This window comes from Brachycentrus maculatus, unplaced genomic scaffold (genome assembly GCF_059751285.1).
Source record: "Brachycentrus maculatus isolate JH-2025_06_01 unplaced genomic scaffold, ASM5975128v1 h1tg000150l, whole genome shotgun sequence".
NCBI lineage: Eukaryota > Metazoa > Arthropoda > Insecta > Trichoptera > Brachycentridae > Brachycentrus > Brachycentrus maculatus.
Window position 1 is genome coordinate 365,972 of NW_028280903.1, and position 21,101 is coordinate 387,072.

General features: G+C 30.6%; 1 protein-coding gene across 2 annotated transcripts; it reads right to left on the reverse strand.

Annotated features, from left to right (window-relative positions):
* Positions 1–364: 364 nt before the first annotated feature.
* LOC148308760 (uncharacterized) lies at positions 365–18,548 on the reverse strand. 2 transcript variants are annotated; one of them, XM_088261191.1, is made up of 4 exons: positions 18,389–18,548; positions 2,823–2,908; positions 1,224–1,949; positions 365–531 (listed from the first exon to the last, which is right to left on the reverse strand). In XM_088261191.1, the coding sequence occupies exons 2-4, from the start codon at positions 2,851–2,853 to the stop codon at positions 479–481; spliced, it is 810 nt and encodes a 269-aa protein (XP_088117317.1). In that variant the 5' UTR covers positions 2,854–2,908; positions 18,389–18,548; the 3' UTR covers positions 365–478. The 2 variants fall into 2 exon arrangements, with proteins under 2 accessions (XP_088117317.1, XP_088117316.1); XM_088261190.1 differs by lacking the exon at positions 18,389–18,548 and adding an exon at positions 9,306–9,453.
* Between the last annotated feature and the right edge of the window lie 2,553 nt (positions 18,549–21,101).

The window sequence follows — 21,101 nt, forward strand, 5'->3', positions numbered from 1 at the left end:
AACATAATACTCATGTTTTTTTTTTACATTTAATTAAAATAATTTGAAGAAAATGTCAATTGTGACACGCCTAATATGAAGTGCCTTTTAAAATTTCTGTAGAATTATTTTGATTATATTTTACAATGAAATGTTTGCCTGTGAGTATATATTTGATCATATTTACACTTTACGATAAATATAAGTATATTGATTTTATTAAATCCATTTGATAAAATGAAGAAGTTGATTAGGGTTATAAGTAATGTTGCCGAATATGTTTAAATGTGTACAGTCAGTAAAGTTTATAAGATTGGTGTGGTAAAATGTGTTAGTTTTTATATAATTTTTAGAAAAATGTTTATTGATGAATAAAACAAGTATATATTTCAAAAAGTTTTATTTTTTCCCTATAAATAAACAGTTTATTTGATAACTTAGCACTAAAATGACACACTTATCTTAAAAATTAAGGAGTTATGACTTAAAATAAATTGAGTTAAACAACTGGTGCAAAAGGACCACAGGTTGAGTGTCTGCTTTTTCGTATTTCTGTAAAAAATAAATAAATAAATAAAATACTGATAGTAAACTTTATCTGTTAATAAATAGTGCATGGTCGTTTCTACCATAGGTGAAGACAGAAGAAGAAATGGGTAGATAAATAAATTTAACCCTTTTTAACTCAATCAAATTCCAAGACTTTTAACTATTTACTGCTACTATAACTATCATCACACCATTTCTCGGCAGGGGTAAGCAGAGAGGATGGAACGCACACTCTTCTGTTCTGACATACATTCCTAGCTTCCTTCAGATCCATACATCTTATCTTACACGCCCTCTGATTAGGTAGACTTTTGACACTACCAGATTTTAGGTTCTGATTAATCTTGTCGTGCCAAATCTTTTTTCGACGTCCTTGTTTACCAAATATACTTTCATAGTCATTTTCTTACTATCCATTCGCTCCATTTACTTATTACGCCTTGGAATAACTTTTCATAATCTTTTCAATTATACATTTTGTGAGATTATGCATATAAGCAGGCTCCTTGGTGGTTGGAGCACTAAGTGCAGCGCAGTCAAGGGATAACTGGAGAAGAGTCATTGATTCCACAAGGTTTACAACCCTCAGTAATGAGGAGTAAGATGGAGAAGAATACATATAGGAATGTAAAATGTCTTTTTATTTTCCATTTAACTGATTGAGCCACAACAGAATTATATAAATTTTCACTTACTTCTTCCACATTTCTTGGCACAGCTTAGTTTCCCAGGATTGAAATAAGTTACTCCATCACTTCCGCACATAGGATTATACTCATTTGTGATCCTTTTGTGACAACTCAGTTGGCAAGCATTGACCAATCGCGATTCTGTGGTTGTGGAAAAAGGTTCTTCGGTTGATGTTGTAAATTGGACCACTTGATTATTTGGTCTGCTTGGAATACCTTCAAATTCGTACGAGTCTGGTAGAAACACAATATTACTCCAATCATCTTCATTCTTATTTTCAACTGTTATTACATTTGGCGCTGCCCACGGTTTTGGTTTAGGTCTCCATTGCTCATTTAAATTCAATTCAGGTAGATCAAAATTGCTATGGAAACTATAAGAGGTTTCTTTTACAGGATTATCATCCTTCTTATTATAATTATAAGTATTTTTCAGAACTTCTGAGATCTTTGGACTGTTGGTTTCAAAATATATTTTGTCTGTGTTTATTGGTCTTATTTCTGGTGAATAACTCTCATCGCTAAAGGCGAAATCGGCGCTCCCCGATCCTTTGAAGTTTTTAGGTAGATCTGATGGGACATATCCTGTATTTTCTTCGTAGTTTGGTATATTTAAGTATTTGTTTTCCGACTCTGGGAGGCTATCTCGAGTGAGTAATAAATTTTCCTCACGTTTGTTTCTCGAAAGGCCTTTCCAATATACTGGTGTAGATATAACGGCAGAGACTGAAACTAAAAGAGATTCACAATTAAAAAAATGTATTTGGGGAGCGAGGATAAGCTAGAGGGAGCGATATCAGGTAAGTAAGGTTGAGCGTTGTCATAATCGTTGCCATTTTATCAGCTTCAGCTCATTCATGTTCCATAACTCTTGAGTTTTTGGCCAAACACTCAATCACTGTTCTTCCTCACCTTCCCTACTCACTTGACCTCGCTCCTTCTTACTTACTCTTATTCATCCAACTCAAAAGACCTTAGAAAGGAAGAAGATTTTAGACGATTCCCAAGATATAAGGCAAATGCAACAAAGGAGCTGAAAGACATCACAAAAGAAGCGTTCCGGGACTGTTTCTTAAAGTGAAAACACAGTTGGGATAAGCGTGTGCGTCGGGAAGATGACTTATTTGATGACTTTATTTGTACCTACGGTACTCAAACATGTAACTAAATAAAGTACATTTTATTTTATGACATCAGACTATGTATCAATTGAACAGCCCTCGTATGTGATGTGTGTATGTATTTATGTATTTTTAATATCATTTTATTTTCGTATACCTACTACAGTACACTGTTATTTCATTCAATTATTCATATTACATACATATTTCAATTTATTTTTTCATTGTTTTGTAATAATGTATATACCATATTATGAACCTTAGAGGCTTTCACACTTCCTTCATATAGTTTAGTATGAAAATAAATAAAGAAATAATACTATTTCCGTATTATTTTTGAAAGTAGAGATCATTTTATGAGAGATCTCTATCTTTAAGTTACATTACAGAAAAACAACAAAAATTAAAAAGAAAACTGATAAATAAACAAATGAAATTGAGGATTCTCTCAACAAATTGTACAATTTTAATAAGGAGAACTTACCTAATAAAAAAGTTGAATACATTAGTATCATTTTAATTTTCTGGTGGTAAACCCTTCAGTGAAATAATGTTGATGAGCTCTGCTTTCTAAAAAAATAAGAAAAAATTGTGAGCAAAAGAAAAATGTCAATAGATATACGGCAGCACTGAAATTTGTATGTGTGGTGTGAAACGATAGTATTAAATGAGATACATATAATGATGTATATAAATCATTTAACGATCAATTAATACGGTTTATCAACTATGAGAGTAATTCAGAATGTTGCACATTGATGAAATTTATCTTTTTCAAAATGATTCATTATATCAGACACTGGATTATTTACTATACGGATGATGTATCAATATATGTATAATTCATGTGTGTGGGTGCCTCAACTGAGATGAGGCATCTTTTGCTTTTATACGAATAAAGATGGAAGTCCAAGCATTCCAGCGGTTACGACCTGGCATTTGGCCGGCATAAGTGATCACTTTATACACTCATGCTACGATCACTATTCTTATTGCGTTAATTGTTGAAAGATGTATATACTTATACCATATACACTGTTTCCTAATGCTTTTCGTATATAAGTTGTAATTTCTAAGAGATAGCTACACCAATCTTTCTTTGAAAACAATCTTCACCTCTTCCACATTGTGCATCTCCTTATACCCGCCTATTATTCCGACTCCTTACTTAGCCACGATCACATATTTAAAATACTTGATTATGCCAAGTTTTTCTCGGAATTTCTTGCTTTTATTTCCAACTACATGCATTTCTTCACTCGTTTGAATCACATGCCTAAACAAAATGAAGATTCATCTATCAATAATTATTTTTCAATTATTTTGAGTCAGCTTAAAATTGTTTGTGTTGTAATTAAGCATGTACCGTAATTAGTCGTTTAGTGCTACTTTAAATGTGTGTACAAGTGATCAAATAACACGCGTAAATAGGTGCATTAGTCATTTTTGGTAGATTTATAAACAAAAACACAAAACAATATGGTGTAATGTCCGACATCTGATAAAATCCGACATAAAAAACAAAACATATCAGTGATTTTTTAAGGCTGAAAAAACATCTGAGTAAGTGTTGCTTTTAGTAGGATCTTCGCCTATCAAGGAATATTGAGGAAAGCAGCAAGGAGGCGAATCATGGAGTTGGCAAAAGAAGGGTAAAAGTAGATTGAACGCGATCGAAATGCGATCCCTCTGACGAATATGCGGCTAGACGATGTATGAATCATACATCATCCAAACTATCTCAACACACCTTTCTTAATTTCATCGATAATGCTTATCTTTGCCGTGTATTCTTTCCTTATTTCACCATTCGAACATCTATCATACAGTATGATAGATGTTCGAATGGTGAAATAAGGAAAGAATGCACGGCAAAGATAAGCATTATCGATGAAATTAAGAAAGGTGTGTTGAGATAGTTTGGATATTTGGAATGAATGAGTGATAAAAGATCGGTAAGACTAAATTATGAGGCGAATTTAGTTGGAAAAGGGAGCTAAGGAAGACTGAAGAAAACTTGGTATGATAAAATATTTCAAATACTTAGTCGTGATCAGGTCAAGAGTCTGAATAATTGACGGGTATGTATGAGGAGATGCATGAAAGTAGAAGAGCCGAAGATTGATGTGGTGTTTTATTATCTGATCTGAGTGACAAATTATGTGGTGTTTTATTCTCTGCCTACCCCTTATATGAATAGCGCGAGTAGTATGAAGATACACACATGTAAGTCGTAGATAAGTTCAGTGAGTCAACCTGTTTTATTGCATATTTATTAAAAATTTATTTCCTTGTTGAAAGTGCGTAAGAAAGGCAAAAAATAAACTTCCTAGAAATACAAATTTTGTTTGCATGATTCACGACGATGGCGCCTCGTGATTAGCGGATTTGAATTACATCAATTAGTAATATTAACAGTATTGTGTCCGGTTCCGGAAAATGTGACATTCAGACTCTACAACCTTGAGCTAAAGTAACCTTTCAACCTTGAAAATCAAAATGGTTATAGCCATTTACTGAGCCCTCGTGTAATATCTAAGTACACCATGATTCATTCCTCTTATGTTGTTTTATTATCACGTTTGACTTGTCATGTTATGTTAAGTTGTAGATAAAACAAGAGTAATGAATTTTAGCGAAGGTATGACACGCTACGAACTGTAAATATTCCGATGAATTGTTATTTTCTCTCATATGTTTATATTTTACTGAATTACGCATCACTTTTGGGATTTCAATTTTACAAATTTAATTTTGGTTTTAAGTTATTTTCCCACGTATTCTTAAATCTATGTTTGGTGTGCAAAGAGGTTTGGGTAAAGGTCTTTGTTTTGTTTTTGAGTTTCGTAATGTCAAATTTGAGAGTTTTTTTTCTAAAGGAAAACTAAACTATCTAAAGATAATTTTCAGTTTTATTAAAGCATTAATTCGTTTTTTTGTGATTACATCATAATTTTATTGTTTTTGTATCACAATCCATCATAATCAATCAAAATCTCAGGTTTTTGGTTAAGTTCTTCATTACTTGTGGAGTTTCTTTGGATTATGTTAATACATATTTAGGACTCTAACGTCTGATTTCGATTACGGCACCGAAAGAATAATAATTTTAATAAAATGGATTTAAACTAAGAAATATATAAATCTGAAATGGATCTTCATCGAAAGAATCCAAAGAATTCATGAATGCTGCAGAAAGGAAAAATAATAAGAAGCCATGGCCTAGGTGACAGAGTTCATGGATGCTGCAAAGATGGACCTAAAACCTGAGGACGAGGAGAACTGAACTGTTTACAAAGACAGTAAGTAGGGATGGAGTCAGAAAGAAAAAAAAACCCTGGATGGATCTTCCTCGAAATTCATTGAATTCATGGATGCTGCAGAAATAAAACATAATTCAATGCCATGGTTTAGGTGACGTTGCCCATAACAGAAGGACCTTCAACCTAAGGACGAGGAGAGCTGATCCCAATAGTCTATAAAGACAATAAGTTGGGATGGAACCAGGAAAAATAAGATATATAAACCCGGGACCTCAAAACCAAACTCAGTTACCAAATTTCACATTAAAAATAAAATAATAATTAAGTAATGCTGACGCAATTTAATTTTAATGAGTTTTTGACGCGGGATTTGAGAAGTACGATAAAAATTATCCACATGTTGTTTGGTATATTAAAATTTATTTTTGAAAACGGAAAATATGTATTTATTTGGTGACATCGTAGCAACGTCCGGAAAAACCCAACTGATGTAAATGTAAATAGTAAATATTATACGCCTAGATAATGATTACCTATTACGTTGAAAATAGTTGTGGTTGAGGGAAAAATTTAATGATTTTATGTTATGTTGTACAAATCATGGAAAAAACTTTAGTATCAAAAAGAGGTTTTTGCTTACGTATTATATTACGGAAAGGATTCATAAAATTCCTTGCATTATAAATCGCGACTAATATTTGTTTTGTTGAATGCTTTCAGAGGCAAAATGGACGCATTTTATAGTTTTACCAGACGCATAAATATTATTTTGAGGCGGAGTGAAACTCAGTTATGTAACTGCAAGATTTTTAAAGGCTCATTCGATTATTTATTGGAGACGATTTTTGATTCTTATCAACAATTCGCCTCCATAACCAGTAAAAGTGAAATTCACAAGTATCTTACTTCTTTTAAATATGTAAGGCAGATACGAAATTATTTTTTCCACTTTTAACATTTAACCAATTTACCGATCTGTAGTTAATTTGAAAGGATATTTATTATCTACAGATCTCGTCACAAATTCCTGTAAACGGGTATTAAATTGTACGAAAACTGTAATAAAACTTCTCCACTTCTCTCCAAGGATACAAAACTATTGTACGTCACTCTGTCTTTGAAAACATTATTCGTCTCTTCCATATTGACACATCTCTTCATACATATATACCCACCGATCATTTAGATTCTTATCTACGTTTAAGAGTTTGAAATATATACTTGATCTTGCAGCATTTTCGTAGGTCTTAGTGGAATTTAGTAATTCTCCTTATAAATTTGTTTTACAGTACTTTCAACACTCATTGGTTCCAATTGTCCAAACCATCTAAAACCACCTTTCTTAATTTTCTCAATAATGCCTATCTGTCTTGAACTTTTTCCTTATTTCACCATTCGAACATCTATCGCTCACTCCTTTCAAGAACGTCATAAATAAAAAATCGTCAATTTTCAGTTGTGCATGTTTTCGGAATGCCCAGAAAATGTACTAAATCCCAGCAAAAGAGGCATATTTTTTACTTAATATTTACACGCTACAGGTCACAAAATGTTGTTTTTGCATTTTGGAGAAAATGTATTGTTTAATTTTTTTTTAATAAACTGAATATTTTTCAAATGGAGAAAAAACCGTCAGGTCTTAAAAAGATCTGTTGCAAAATAAAAATTTCAGTAAGTGGCTTGATATTTATTTTTAATACATTGTATTATATTTTTTAACTTTAAAAACGTTCTCCTGAAAAATCTAGTTTTTTGATTTATGACGTTCTTGAAAGGAGTGAGCGCTATGTTATCATTTATCATACAAATCCGTTGACTTTTAAATTTAGACTCCTGACCTGTCCACGCCCTGAAATACTTGAACTTGCAGTTTTTGTAGGTCTTCCTCACTCATAGGTTCAACATGTTGAGACCATCTCAACAACACATTTCTCATTTTTGTCAATAATGTTAAATGCCCATACGTATTTACATATCTCTGTCTAGCATTGTGAAAACTATTGTATATGTGCTCCTACCTTGAATATAGTTTCATTGATCTTATGATAGTTCAGACATTTATTTTTATTTATTTAGAGGGTTTTGGCTTTTTTAAATTATTTTGTGTTATTTTTTTGCCTTTGTGATAATCTATAGTAACTAGTTAGTATCAAACTATCCATCTATATAAATGAAAATTATTTATTTATTAAAAATCTTAAATTTACTAAAGCTAATCACCGACAGCTTTGAAATTTCGACACAACGTTGCATTCGAATGAACGCTTGAAAAAATATGTTTAAAAAACAGTTTTTTTTACTTCAATCGCAATACCATCTGTTGAATGTAACAGCAATACAAGCATTACTAAATATTAGACATGGCAGAGAGAGTGCTCCTTGACAGATGTTGTCGCATAGATTTTTCTCGATGGCATTGTTGTTTCATGGATTTTAATATTTTCATTGCACAACATTGTAAAATGAAACAAATCAGAAATGAGTGCTTTTAATTATCTTTCTTTACAATTTAACCAGACTGAGCCTCAGCATCGCATGGCCGGGTATACCGAGTTAATAATAAACTGCCGATAGTCTGTAATTAAGTATGATGTTATTATACACACAAATCGTGATGAACAAGAATCTATGTACGTATGCTAAAATACGAGTTTATTGTATGTATATTATATATGAGTACAAATGATGGGATCACACGTATGTAACCCTCCAAAAACGATAATATTAATGAATCGAATGTATAATGCGTACTATTTAAAAACACATATTTGACTGTATTTTTTGGACATGTGGTCAAGTTGTGTTTTTGTATATTTACTAAATAAATATTTCAATCATATAATGTACATTGGCGGGTAAAAAAGGTAAGAGTGAAATGATCTTTAGAAAAAAAACTAAAACACATTTGTTTGCTGAATAATTTCCACCATCATCTTTTCCCCAATTCATTCACAGTAAAGCGTCCTTGAGGTAGTATTTTTCATAAATGGCATAATATAAATCATTCAAATTTATCATTTTTATTGATATTTCTATCTTACTATAAAAATACTGTTAAAAAAGGGTTAAATCAATTACATTGAATAAGTATGGTAGATCATAGGTAAATATGTGTTATTTTACAAATTCAAATACATAATTAAAAAAATGTCGTAAAGTATATAAAAAAATAACTACAGTTTTGGATGGCACACATATGTACATGGTAATATAACACTTGTCACGACTCAAATATATAAATGTAATTGTAATTGGTTCCATCCATAAAATGAGGGTTATAAGTTATTATAATACGGTTGCATATATTATAAATTTAAATAATAACTCAATTATAATAAAAGTGAATAAGGTTCAAAGCCATAGGATGCAATCTGCAAATTTTGGGTATTTTAAATTCAAACGACAATTTTTTCCCTGTTAGCGTCAAAGTTAAAATTTTCCACATTAGTTGGCTACATAATTGATTTAAATTTAAGTTTTACTTAATAAATACCACGACTTCTTAAAATCTATGCATTCCGCATCATTTTCAAATACGGTATTTGAAAATGATGTAGAAAGCATTGAAACACACCATGTCACAATAGATCTAAAGATATAGTGGTATTTACCAAGTAAAACTTAAAGTTGAAATTGATTCATTTTATCACAAAATGACCGCCGAATCAATAAATGAATTTACCCAAAATTTGTTTGATACATACCCAATGATAATCTTCTTTCACGCACTTGCAATTCGATGTCCGGTATTGCGCTTGATTTCACAATCACTGCACAGATTCGACCGCGAACGAGTTCAATAATAGGCTTTTATTTCACAAGTCTTCCTCACAGTGCCTTCGTGCCTTGAATGAGTAACTCTTGTCGAGAGCCCATAATAAATACGCCTCGAGACCGCTCCAAGTGTGCACATTCCTTGCCCGGGGATTTTACTCACACACGTTTTTTATACACCTAAATAATAAATAAATAAAAACATCGCCGAAGAAAGAATACAGTACGTAGAATAAGGTGAAGTTTGTGGTATACATATACATAATAATACCCCCTCATCATTTAAATCTTGTTAGATGTTTTTTACACTTATGACTCGATTTTAATAAAGGTGATCAATAATCTTTAAAAACTAACTTACTAATCATCACAACGCTTCCCGGCATGGGTAGGCAGAGATAAGAAAACGCCATACTGATCTGTCTTTGGAAACAATCTTCGACTCTTCCACATCCATGCATCTCCTCTATGTTACATACTCGCCGATTATTCCGAATTCTGACCTTGTCCACTTTCAATTATTTGAAATACTTGAGATCGTGTAAAGTTTTTCTCGGTCTCCCTCTGCTTCTGTTACCAACCACATTCGCCGCATAAATTCGTTTTATTATCCTTTCCTCACTTATTCGATCATGTAAAACCACTCAACACACCTTTCTCAATTAATCGATAATGCTTCACTTGGCCCTGCATTTTTTCCTTATATCACCATTTGAACATCTTTAATACAACATTCTGCCACATATTCCTCTGAGAGAACGCATTTCGACTGCATTCAGTGTACTTTTATCCTTGTTTACCAACTCCATGTTTCACGTCCATACATTAGGGTCGGAACCAGGACTCCATTGTTTACTGCCAGTATGGTTTTCGTTTACTTTTTGTTGTTGCTATAACTGAACTCATAATAATATAAATAATTATCATTATAAATAATAATAAAAAATCAGTTAAAATATAAAAATTAAAAACTAGATGTGAGAATGACAGATTCAAAATTAGAATTATCTACTGAGGAATTCGGTTAATAATAACATAGTCAAGATTGTAAAAATGCTGTTGAAATTTCATCCACGTTTTTTGTTATTTGCACACCACTTTTTGTGCATTTTTTACATATCTTATAATGTCAACTTTATTTCGGTATCCATAACTTATTTTTCGATTTCAGTGGAATATTAAAACATTGATTCTAAAATTGAAAATGTTAAAAGTGCAATAAATATACTGTGATGAAAATTGTCGGCGGCATTTTTAAGTACTGATATTTTTCTATTAAACTATCTACTACTACTACTACTTCTGACCCAATGGTGCATAGGTCACCGATCAATATATGATGATCAAATAAACATTGCATCAACGTGATGCAATATTATTTTGATCGTTATTTATCCAATAAACATAAAAATAAAACATACATTTTTTTGTTAAAGCATTCATGGGAAGGTCTATAAAATTGATAATATTTACATAACTCAAAATTCTCTTATTCACCGTAAATGGAACGCTATAACAGTCATCTTTTTTTATTGGTGTCTCAACATACACGAATAAGAATATAGAAGTCTGGATATTTAATGGGATTACGACTTTACTTTAAGCGATAACTTCAAATACATTTTCCAAAACATTCTACCCATGTACCATTCACGCGTGAATTAATTCTTCTTATGACAGGTCGTAAGCCCTGTAGATATCCAGACTTCCATTTTTTTTGTAAAGTATCTCTTCAGTGGAAAAAGCTCAAATTTATGAACAATGATTAAGGCGCATAAAAAATATTGGTAATCATTTCAATTGCCCGTTTTATAAAAAATTAGGTAATTTTTATAAGTGAGGTAAAAATTTATTACCTTTCTACCGTCTACAGGGCTCTTTGATCTGACCAATCATGATTTCTACCTATTAACGGCATCCATTAGGTTTGTAATATATGTATACATATAAAAACATAAGCTCTTATTTAATGTAATGAGTATGTAATCGAGGTCCAGATTTTTTTCCTTTTTTTTGTTGTTGCTTTTTTTGAAAAAGTTTTCCTTATCTGTGCGTTATTTATAAAACGATTGTTTAAAAAATGGCCAACTTTAATTTCTCTTGATTGTTCGTAATAAAACAAAGCGATAAATAGATCTATGCTACTCGAATCTATCCACTAATCGTGGATTAATGTTTTGTATTGTACATAACATAACAAAATAGAATAAAAATAATTTATGTTTTGATTGGTAAATGCCACTATCAGTGGAATTTTTTTTATTATTTGGGCTAACAACAGCAACATATGTAAAACAAAACAACTAAAAGAAATACATTAAACAAGCCAATTGTAGTTAACCACAGAAACATATTAAGAAACGTATAAACCAAGTAAAACTTAATTTAAAAATGGAAATATATTACCTCAAAGTTACTGCTGAATCAATAAATGAAAAAATAAAACAAAATAATCTATGAATTTTTACCAAACTATAATAGTAAAATTATTTTGAGATGGGTTTATCCGCATCCCCGATGACTGGATTGTCGTGAATTATGTAAATTATATAATTAAGTGTAATGTAAATTTAATTTGAATCAATGTATGAATAAATAACATGAATGTAACACACATTTTGAATTAGCTTATGATTTATTCAACTCACTGTTAAATGCGTTGAATAAATCATATAAATATATTCGATCATAATAAATGAACCAGGAATTATGCCATTCATTTGAAACGATCAGATTTGAACCAGTTTTCATCTGATGCACTTCAATCTATTAAATAATAAAGTCAGAAAGTCGGATCTTCTTGGTCTATGGAGCAGTTTTATTTAAACCGTATTCGGAATGTGCTTAGGACGGTTATTTGCAAGCCCCATGAGCTATCTGCCGATAACAAAGAAACGCGCCTGAATATATGCAGTTTTTAATTATGTTTTAAGATAAAGCACGATTTTTGTCACGATTTGTGATTTTTTGGGACAATAGGGGACGAAAAATGGATATTTTGTGATAATATAAGGCGAAAAAACAATGGCATTTCGACAGCAAAGCAAAATTAATACCAAAAAAGGTTATTCCGTGTTAATGGTGGGATATGCGAGGTATCATTCACTTTGTTATTAAAACCAGGTAAAACTCCACCTGAAACCGAAAGAAAAACGCCTAAAGTTAGACAACCATAGTAAATTATATCTTTCTTCTCTATCATGTAACAAAATGTGCCTTATGAACGTGACATGTTCATGTATTTTCACTCTCAATTATTGTCCAATTATTGATCATCGAATCGCCACCCTTAGTTGGCGATAAAACTTCTTTTGAGAAGTTTCGAAGGAAAACTTTACTTTTACTTTGAAAATGTATTTGATGAATGATGACGTATTAAGAATCAAACACTGCTTTTTGGTAAAGAGTTGCGTTTTATAAACTAACAATCAAAATGTAACTAAAATTAACGTGCGTTTAATCAACGTGCTGTGCAGCTCCCCATTCGACTTTATGTATCTCAAAAAGCAATTGATTTGATTACACGGTGATTAAACACACGTGTGCAGGTACAGTAATCCATCAAAAGAAGCAACATATAAAAACTTGGCCCGGTCACTTACTAAAAAGGAATGAGAATATACACAATTATATATTATTATGAAGATAATCTTTCTTTCCTTATAACTAAGTGCCTCAGCGTCTGCCCCAGGTAAATCTATGAAGCTCCGGTATGGTGTCCGATATATGCAAATTCAAATAATAATTAATAAAAATAATAATGAAATAAACGAAACCAGTTTTTCTATTTTCGGGATGCTAAACAACAAAGCCATCAACGCCTTTTAGAATTTAAATCGCATTGTGGTATTTTTTATGGAAGCCATGTTTAGTGATTTTCATATGTCGACTGTTGATGAAATACGTGGGTATTTAGATTTCAAACAGTTGTTTAGTAGGTACTCGTATGTCCCATCACACAAGTTTAAAAAAAACGAAGTTAAAGCTATAATTTATTTTATCTGCCTAAATAAGTATCTCATTACTCATAAAGGAAAAATACTTATTTTATTAATGTTATATTTCATAATATTTTGAGTGTGTCAATAAAGATGAATAAGAATAAATACCCAGACTTCTCTATTCTTCTTCAGCTATGTGAAGATGTTTAAATGTAAAAATAACTCCTTAGTTGAAAAAACCCAGATTTGTGAATAAGTATTTAGACACACTCAAATGTTGTGATTAAAAATAACCGGTCAATTTAAAAGCTACATAAAAAATGTTTTTAAGCGTTTCCTAATATGTAAAAATAATTCTGGGCTCGGATCTTGCATACCAATGAAAGGGCTTCTGCTAAATAAAAGCTTTTCTCAACCCAACATAGATGGCGGTATTAAACTCATATACTCTGTGTCATGATATTGTATATTTAATATTATTTTAGAGGATGAACAGTTTTATAGCGAAATACTAAATTTGTACTCAACAAAATTTAACTTAATTTATCTACATACACTACCTATGTGGAGCATATGATATCCACAAACTGCCTGTAATTTTTTCCATTGGCTCCTTAGCAATGATTTTTAACACGAATTCATAAAAAATACACGTGAAATATTTGTAATTTAAAAGAAAACTGAATTAATTGCAGTGTGATTTTTTCTAAACTATTTTGTTTATATCGCTCACTCCTTTCAAGAACGTCTTAAATCAAAAAACTTGATTTTTCTGGAGGACGTTTTTAAAGTTTGAAAATATAATACAATGCATTGAAAATAAATATCAAGCCACTTACTGAACTTTTTACTGTGCAACAGATCTTTTTAGGTAAAACCTGAAGGTTTTTTATGCTTTTGAAAAATATTTAGTAAATTTTAAAAAATAATTAAACAATACCTTTTCTTCAAAATGCAAAAACAACACTTTCTGCCCTGTAGCGGGTTTACCCGCTAATATTAAGTTAAAAATATGCCTCTTTTGCTGGAATATAGTATATTTTCTGGGCATTCTGAAAACATGCAAAACTGAAAATTGACGATTTTTGATTTATGACGTTCTTGAAAGGAGTGAGCGAAATATGCAAATACTAAATAAAAACAATAGTTTATAGCTCTAGCGCGAACAATTAATTAAAATATGGACAGTGCACGGTATATAATGTATGAACAGAGACTAACGCTGTTCATAATGTCATTAGCTACGATTTTCATCCATTGTATTGGGTTTTCATATATTTTTTATTGTACCATTATTCTTTTTTAGGTCAGAGAGCGTCAATGTTCGGTTGAATTGTTTCACTGGATACGGTTCCTCATGGTTTAATTTGGTACAAATGAATGTTTTTCAGCTAGTTTTTGTAGACAATAAAGTTAAAAATGAACTGATTAATTTTTATTAGGCTTTCAATAAATCCTTACTCTTATGCAATTATTAATTATTCTTCTTCTTTCCATGTTCGCTCCCTAGGTGGAGTATATGGCCAACTCGAGACGTCTCCAAGTCACTCTGTCACGCGCCATCTTCTTGGCTTCCTCCCAGGTCAGTCCGGCGTCTCGAAGTTCCGCTGAGTATAGTCGGTGAATGGTTTCTCATGTTAGTAATAATATTGATCAAATATTTTATAAAGAATAAACGCGAAATGGCGGGCTTTTTGCTAAGAAACAATGTCTAACCTAACCTAACCCATCCAACTAAAAACAGTAGTTTTTTGACACGTAGCTCGTAACACGTAGGATCACTGCTGACATTATTTTCCTTTATAAATTTTTTAATTATTATGTAGATTACCCAGAGCTTTTATCACTCATTAATTTTAGAGTCCCGGGAGCACAGACCAGAAAGAAAACTTTATTCAAAATCCCTAAAATGCATACCAAGGCCTACCAAAATTCATGTTTCTTTTCAAAAGTTTAAGGGAAATATTATTGATGTCTATTTGACAATTTGATTATTTGATAAATAAATGTAAGTTATTATATTTTATAGCCATACTTATGTACATTACTGTCATTTTTAGATTATTTTTAAATGAATACCTGTAATTGGATTTTTTACATTTTATTTTGTTATGTTACGTTATTAAAAAAAAATCTGTTGGTTTTCCAAAAAATAAACATCTCCACATCCACATAGATGAAGAAGAATATAGAAGTCTGGGCATTTACGGGGCTTACGACCGTCATAGTGACCGTCGTAGTCACACACGTGCAACATTCGCCAATTCTACCCATGATTGACAACCACGCTACTCAAATTCTTGGAACTTCTAATTATGTTGTTTAAATTCGATACAAACTGTTTGAATAAACTACAATTTCACTGGAGACATCTATGATGAGATGAGAGAATCTTTTTTTACTAAGCAGAAACTCTTTCATTTGTATGTGAGGTCCAAATCCTGGATTATATTCACAAACAACTATATTAAGAGCGTCCAAATACTTGTTCACAAATCTAGATAAACCAGATTTGTGAAAAAGCATTTAGTCGCATTCAAAATGTTGTACATAAAAAAACAATAGTGATTCGAAATAGCAATACAATGTTCTTAAATCAAATATATGAGAAAATTGTGCTTGTGTATTTCTCTTCTCTTTCTGTTCCATTTAACTAGATTGAGTCACAGACCCCCGTGGTCATGTACAGCTATTAAAATATCAATATAACATCAAAAGAAAAAACAAAATGTTTCCACATATAATTTTTACTCGGAATTATTTATTAACAAAACAAACGAAAAAACCTTTCAGTCTTTGAACAACGTTTTTGGGTAGAAATTTGTTTTTTTTTCAGTGTCGTATCTTTTGTGTGAAAACAATTCCTTATCAAAGGAATAATTTATTATTTTTAAACGAGTTACAAAGGACATTGTTTTAGTTTTTGAATCTTAATTAATTACAAGAAAAACGGGTAAATTTGAAATTGCGGGGAATCTTCTAGTATGGAAAAAGTGTATTCTGAATTATTTAAAATTAAATTATTTTCAAACTGAAATTTGAAAATACGTACACTTATCACAGCTACATAGAAAAGCGATATAATGTAATACATATTTACATACTTAGAGTATTATTAAAGTTTTATGATACAGCGCTGTATACAGGGTTAGTAAATTTTCTTATGATCATAGCTTACTGAAAAAAAAAAGTTTTTAACTTCACTTATCAAGGTGAGTGATTTATAGTTATTAAAATGTGAATTTTTGTAGTTTATTTCAAAATCTATGAAAAAAAACAATAAAAATAAAGCAGTAAAAATATTTTCATTAATTGATTCGGCAGTTACTTTGTGGTAACATAAAACATTTTTAATTTAAATTTTACTTGGTAAGTACCACTATCTCTAAAAATTTATTGCGACATGTGTTTCGATGCATTCTGCATCATTTTTCAACACCAAAACAAGTGTCACAATAAATTTTAAGAAAATGTGGTAGTTAGCAAGGAAAACTTATATTAAAAAACTTAATCTCTTTGTATGCAATTACATTGAGTAAAAATTCAATATAATTAAAGGTATAATGCAAATACTCACAAACCTTGAATTCTGAATTGTATGAAATATATAGTCACCATAGAAAATCTATTGGAAGGATGTTTTCATACTGCAGTATGCTTGATGTCGAACAAATTATAAAAAACAAACGTCAGTTATTTTTTGATAGTCATAACCTTGTTTTTGTAATCAATTTCATGGGTTATTATGCCGGTGATTGATTGTTTTTCAATTGTTGGAGCGCAATGCAACGTTTTGAAAGCTAGCTTAGCTGATTGATATGTTTATGCTTACAATCGGGTAGTGTTATAGATATTTCTGTATTGCATGACCATTGAAAGTAAGAGAAGATTTTCAAATTTCTTGTGAAATCAACAATTTTGTTAACTAAGAAATGCTTAGAAAATAACTTTAATTAAATTATGTAAATTTTCCGAAGGGTAAATGTAGAAATTAGGAAAATCAAATTATTTTCGCACTTTATCTTTGTTTTTGTTGTTTTAAAAATCATCAGTTGGACAAATAGCTACTGTCACATTACTATTTATTAATTTTGAGGATATTTTAAACATGTCCATATCTTTAAAATAATACAGACATTATATTTTTCCTCGGACGGATTGCTATCAGGATTTATTTTAGACGTCTCATATCTCAAAACTCCTTCGTCTCTGTTACATTTATAATATATCACAAAATGAAACTGTCAAAATGTAAAATATGTTAGTTCACCTATTTAGCAATGAATAATAATCGTTTTAATAACCTTTTTTATCTTTAAACTCGATAAAAAATTGTTTTACTGTCTAAAAATGTCCGAACACAGCGATGCCTTTACCGAAAAAAATCTTAAATTAACGGCCTAATAAACAAATAAAAAACCCGTAGCGTAACAGTCACATATATTTTTTAACGCTTTCCGTTATATTAAAAAGGTATGGTTTTGGCATTTGTAAGACAAACCCCTAAAAGAGTAAAAAATTCCGTAAATTTTTGGAATATACAACCAGTGAAAAGTAACAATATTATATGTTCAAACGGAGCAAACTGTATAAATATACTTTGATTTGATGGTCCCATACTTCTTTATCTATTGAAAATGCTACTTACATGTCAAAGGAATCCAATACCATTGCATTTACATATATATCTAAAAAAAGTTCTTAAAATTAATGCAATATATGGATATTCAATAACGGGCAGAAGTAATTGTAAACGAAGCAGATGTAAACGCTACACAAGTTTATGAAATGATCATTCAAGCCAGCCAAATGCCAACTTAAAGTTCTAGGATGCTCAGGCTTTCGTTTTCTTTCATATAAAAAAGGGATAGATGTTTCATTTCAAGTTAAGACACCTACAATACGAAAAAAATTCGAATAATAAATAAATGGACTTTATTTTAACCGATTTATTTTATAAATAATATTTTTTCGATTCATTTATTATATTTGGCTTGACCCTTTACATGCATGTGTGTATAAAGTGCACTTAATTTAACCGTTCATCCACTCAGATTGGTGTTGATTTGAACCTGCGATTATCCGGTCTGAAGCTCGGTGCAATAAATTTGAATTAACAGCACTGGAACTTTTGAACAATGTAAGAAGACGCAAAATGACACTGTCACGTTACAATTTATACCATAAGTGTAATATTATATTACAGTATAAGTGTTTGTGTATTTTATTACTACCAAGAAATATTTCTTGGACTGTACGTACAAGCATATGCTTGTACGTACAGTCGAGGTTGTAAAAATAGGAACAACAAAGTTTACTTCAATGATTTCAATTTTATTTGACTTCTCAACATAGATGAAAATGAGTTTGGAAGTCTGGGTATTCACAGGGTCTATGGACCTTAATGCTGGTTAAGCGATCACTTTACACAGGTGCAACATTCACCAATTCTACCCATGATTTACCACACTACTCAATTTTTTTTGGAACTCCAAGATATATTGATCAATTTTGTGACAAACATAAAAATTCACAACAGCCATCTATTAAAATCTTATTATTATATTTAAATGCTTATTCTTAATTTGTTTCTGCCATTACGCTTTTTTGTAGAAAGTACAAAAGTTTTCAATATTTTTATTATTATTTATATCTATACATAGATGAAAAAACCAATTGAATAATGGGAATATGGAGATTTAGGGAATTTGAATTTGCAACATGTCATGGACTGGTTAAGTGTGAATTTATACACTGTGAAACATTCACCATTTTATCCATGATTGAAAACCACGCTACTCAGATATCTGAAAATTGTATATTATTTATTTATGCTTTAACTGAAAGGATAAAAACCTTCATCAGGTACATCTATGTTTAAAATTAATAAGTTTTTTTTATAAGAACAAAATGTCAAGAAACGTATTCTTTCTCGAATTATTTTACACCCAAGATGGGTGAAAAGCCATCAAAAAGAAGAAGAAGAAGAATAATTATTTTACTTACTAGGAGAGCGAATCGTAAAAGAAAAATTTGGACACGCTCAAAATATTGATATATGCGTTTACCTTCGATCACTTGCAACATAAAAATCTTTCGATAATTCTTTGTGTTATTTCAAAAAGAATACCTTCATCTGTAACGTACTACCTATGTTAGGACATAGGTAGTACATTATAGATGAAGGTATTCTTAGTATAAGAATACTGTCATGAACTTTTCATAAAATATCGTATCCCATGTAAGTATTGTTATGTACCCATCTGTACGTAAAATAATACATACATTCTTCAATTCTTTTATCGCACGAAAATTCGGAGTACAAGTCGAAAAAGGTTATCTTTCATAATATGTAATATTATTATTTATTATTTTTTTTGAGGAAAGGCGGTTTTTGTGTTTTGTTGTTTAAATATTATGTGTTGAATACCCGACAAAAAATGAGTTGAAAATAAATATTATATTTTAATTGTATTCATTAATATTCCAGTTGTGAAGGATGAGACCCAATTTTTCATTACATTACATTGACAAAAAATAGTTACGTTAAAAAAAACAATTAAACAATTCAACAATTATGTTATAAAACTATTAAAAAACATTCAGAGATCAAACAAAAAACAAAAAACAAAAAAAAAAACAAAAAAGGGTATTATATAAAATAATAGATTTAGCATGACGGAGCATTTCAACTGCGTTCAGTCTACTTTCATCCTTCTTTTGCCAACTCCATGTTTCACTTCCATACATTCGAGTTGGAACCAGGACTCCGTTGTGTACTGCCTGTTTAGCTTCCGCTGATAGGTTTTTATTAGCTTTAACTGAATTCAGTGCACCATAATAAACAAGATTATGTTCTCAAAATCATCTTTAACAGCCATTTTAGTTTTTGAAAAAAAATCTGTGTAGCTAAAAAATTTAACACTGAATAAATTCAGGAAACGTTCTACCGAAAAATATCCGCATTGCGAATGACAATTTTTCACAGGAAAATTCTTCGTTTTATCGTTATAAATTTTGTAAAATGAAGGAAACTAATCGAGTGTAGATTCTGTGCCAAAATATTTTTCTCTTTTTTTTTCAGTTGAAAACTTGGAGCCAATTATTTCTGACAGTATTTTTGATGAAGGCAAATCAGTTTAAAAACTAGTGGATAAAAAACGTTAGTGTGTGGTTATGGTCTTGTTTTTTGGAAATATCATTAATTATTATTATGAGAAACGTAAAATCCTTTTTTTTTAATGTTTGCTTAACGAAAAGGATTCTATGTAATTATTAGATCACGATATAAAAAAAAAGGTAATTAATGAGATGCTTATTTCATTGGATAAAATTTAAAGAAGTATTTTCAATAAGGTAGTGCAACTTTATTTTCGTGAGAAATATCAATAAGGTAATACTTCCTTTAATATTTTGAGAGTGTCCAAATTTTTGTTCACAACTTCTGGGTTTTATCTCCAATGAGAAGTTATTTATATCAAGATTTTTATCAATATCTCAACAAAGATGTAGAAAAATATTCTTAAAGTCTGGGTATTTACAGAGCTTATAACATGTCATTGTCTAGTTAACTATTCTACTCATGATTGATAACCACATTTACCTTTTTTATATTTACTCAAATGTTGCGAATAAAGCCAACGGTCAAACTATAAGCTGCATAAACATCGTGTTTTCAGGTCGCCCAGTATGTAAAATAATCCGGTAAGGGTCATGAATACATCTAAACAAAAGGATCCCTGCTAAATAAAAGATTTCTAAAACCAACCATAGATGCTGCCGTGA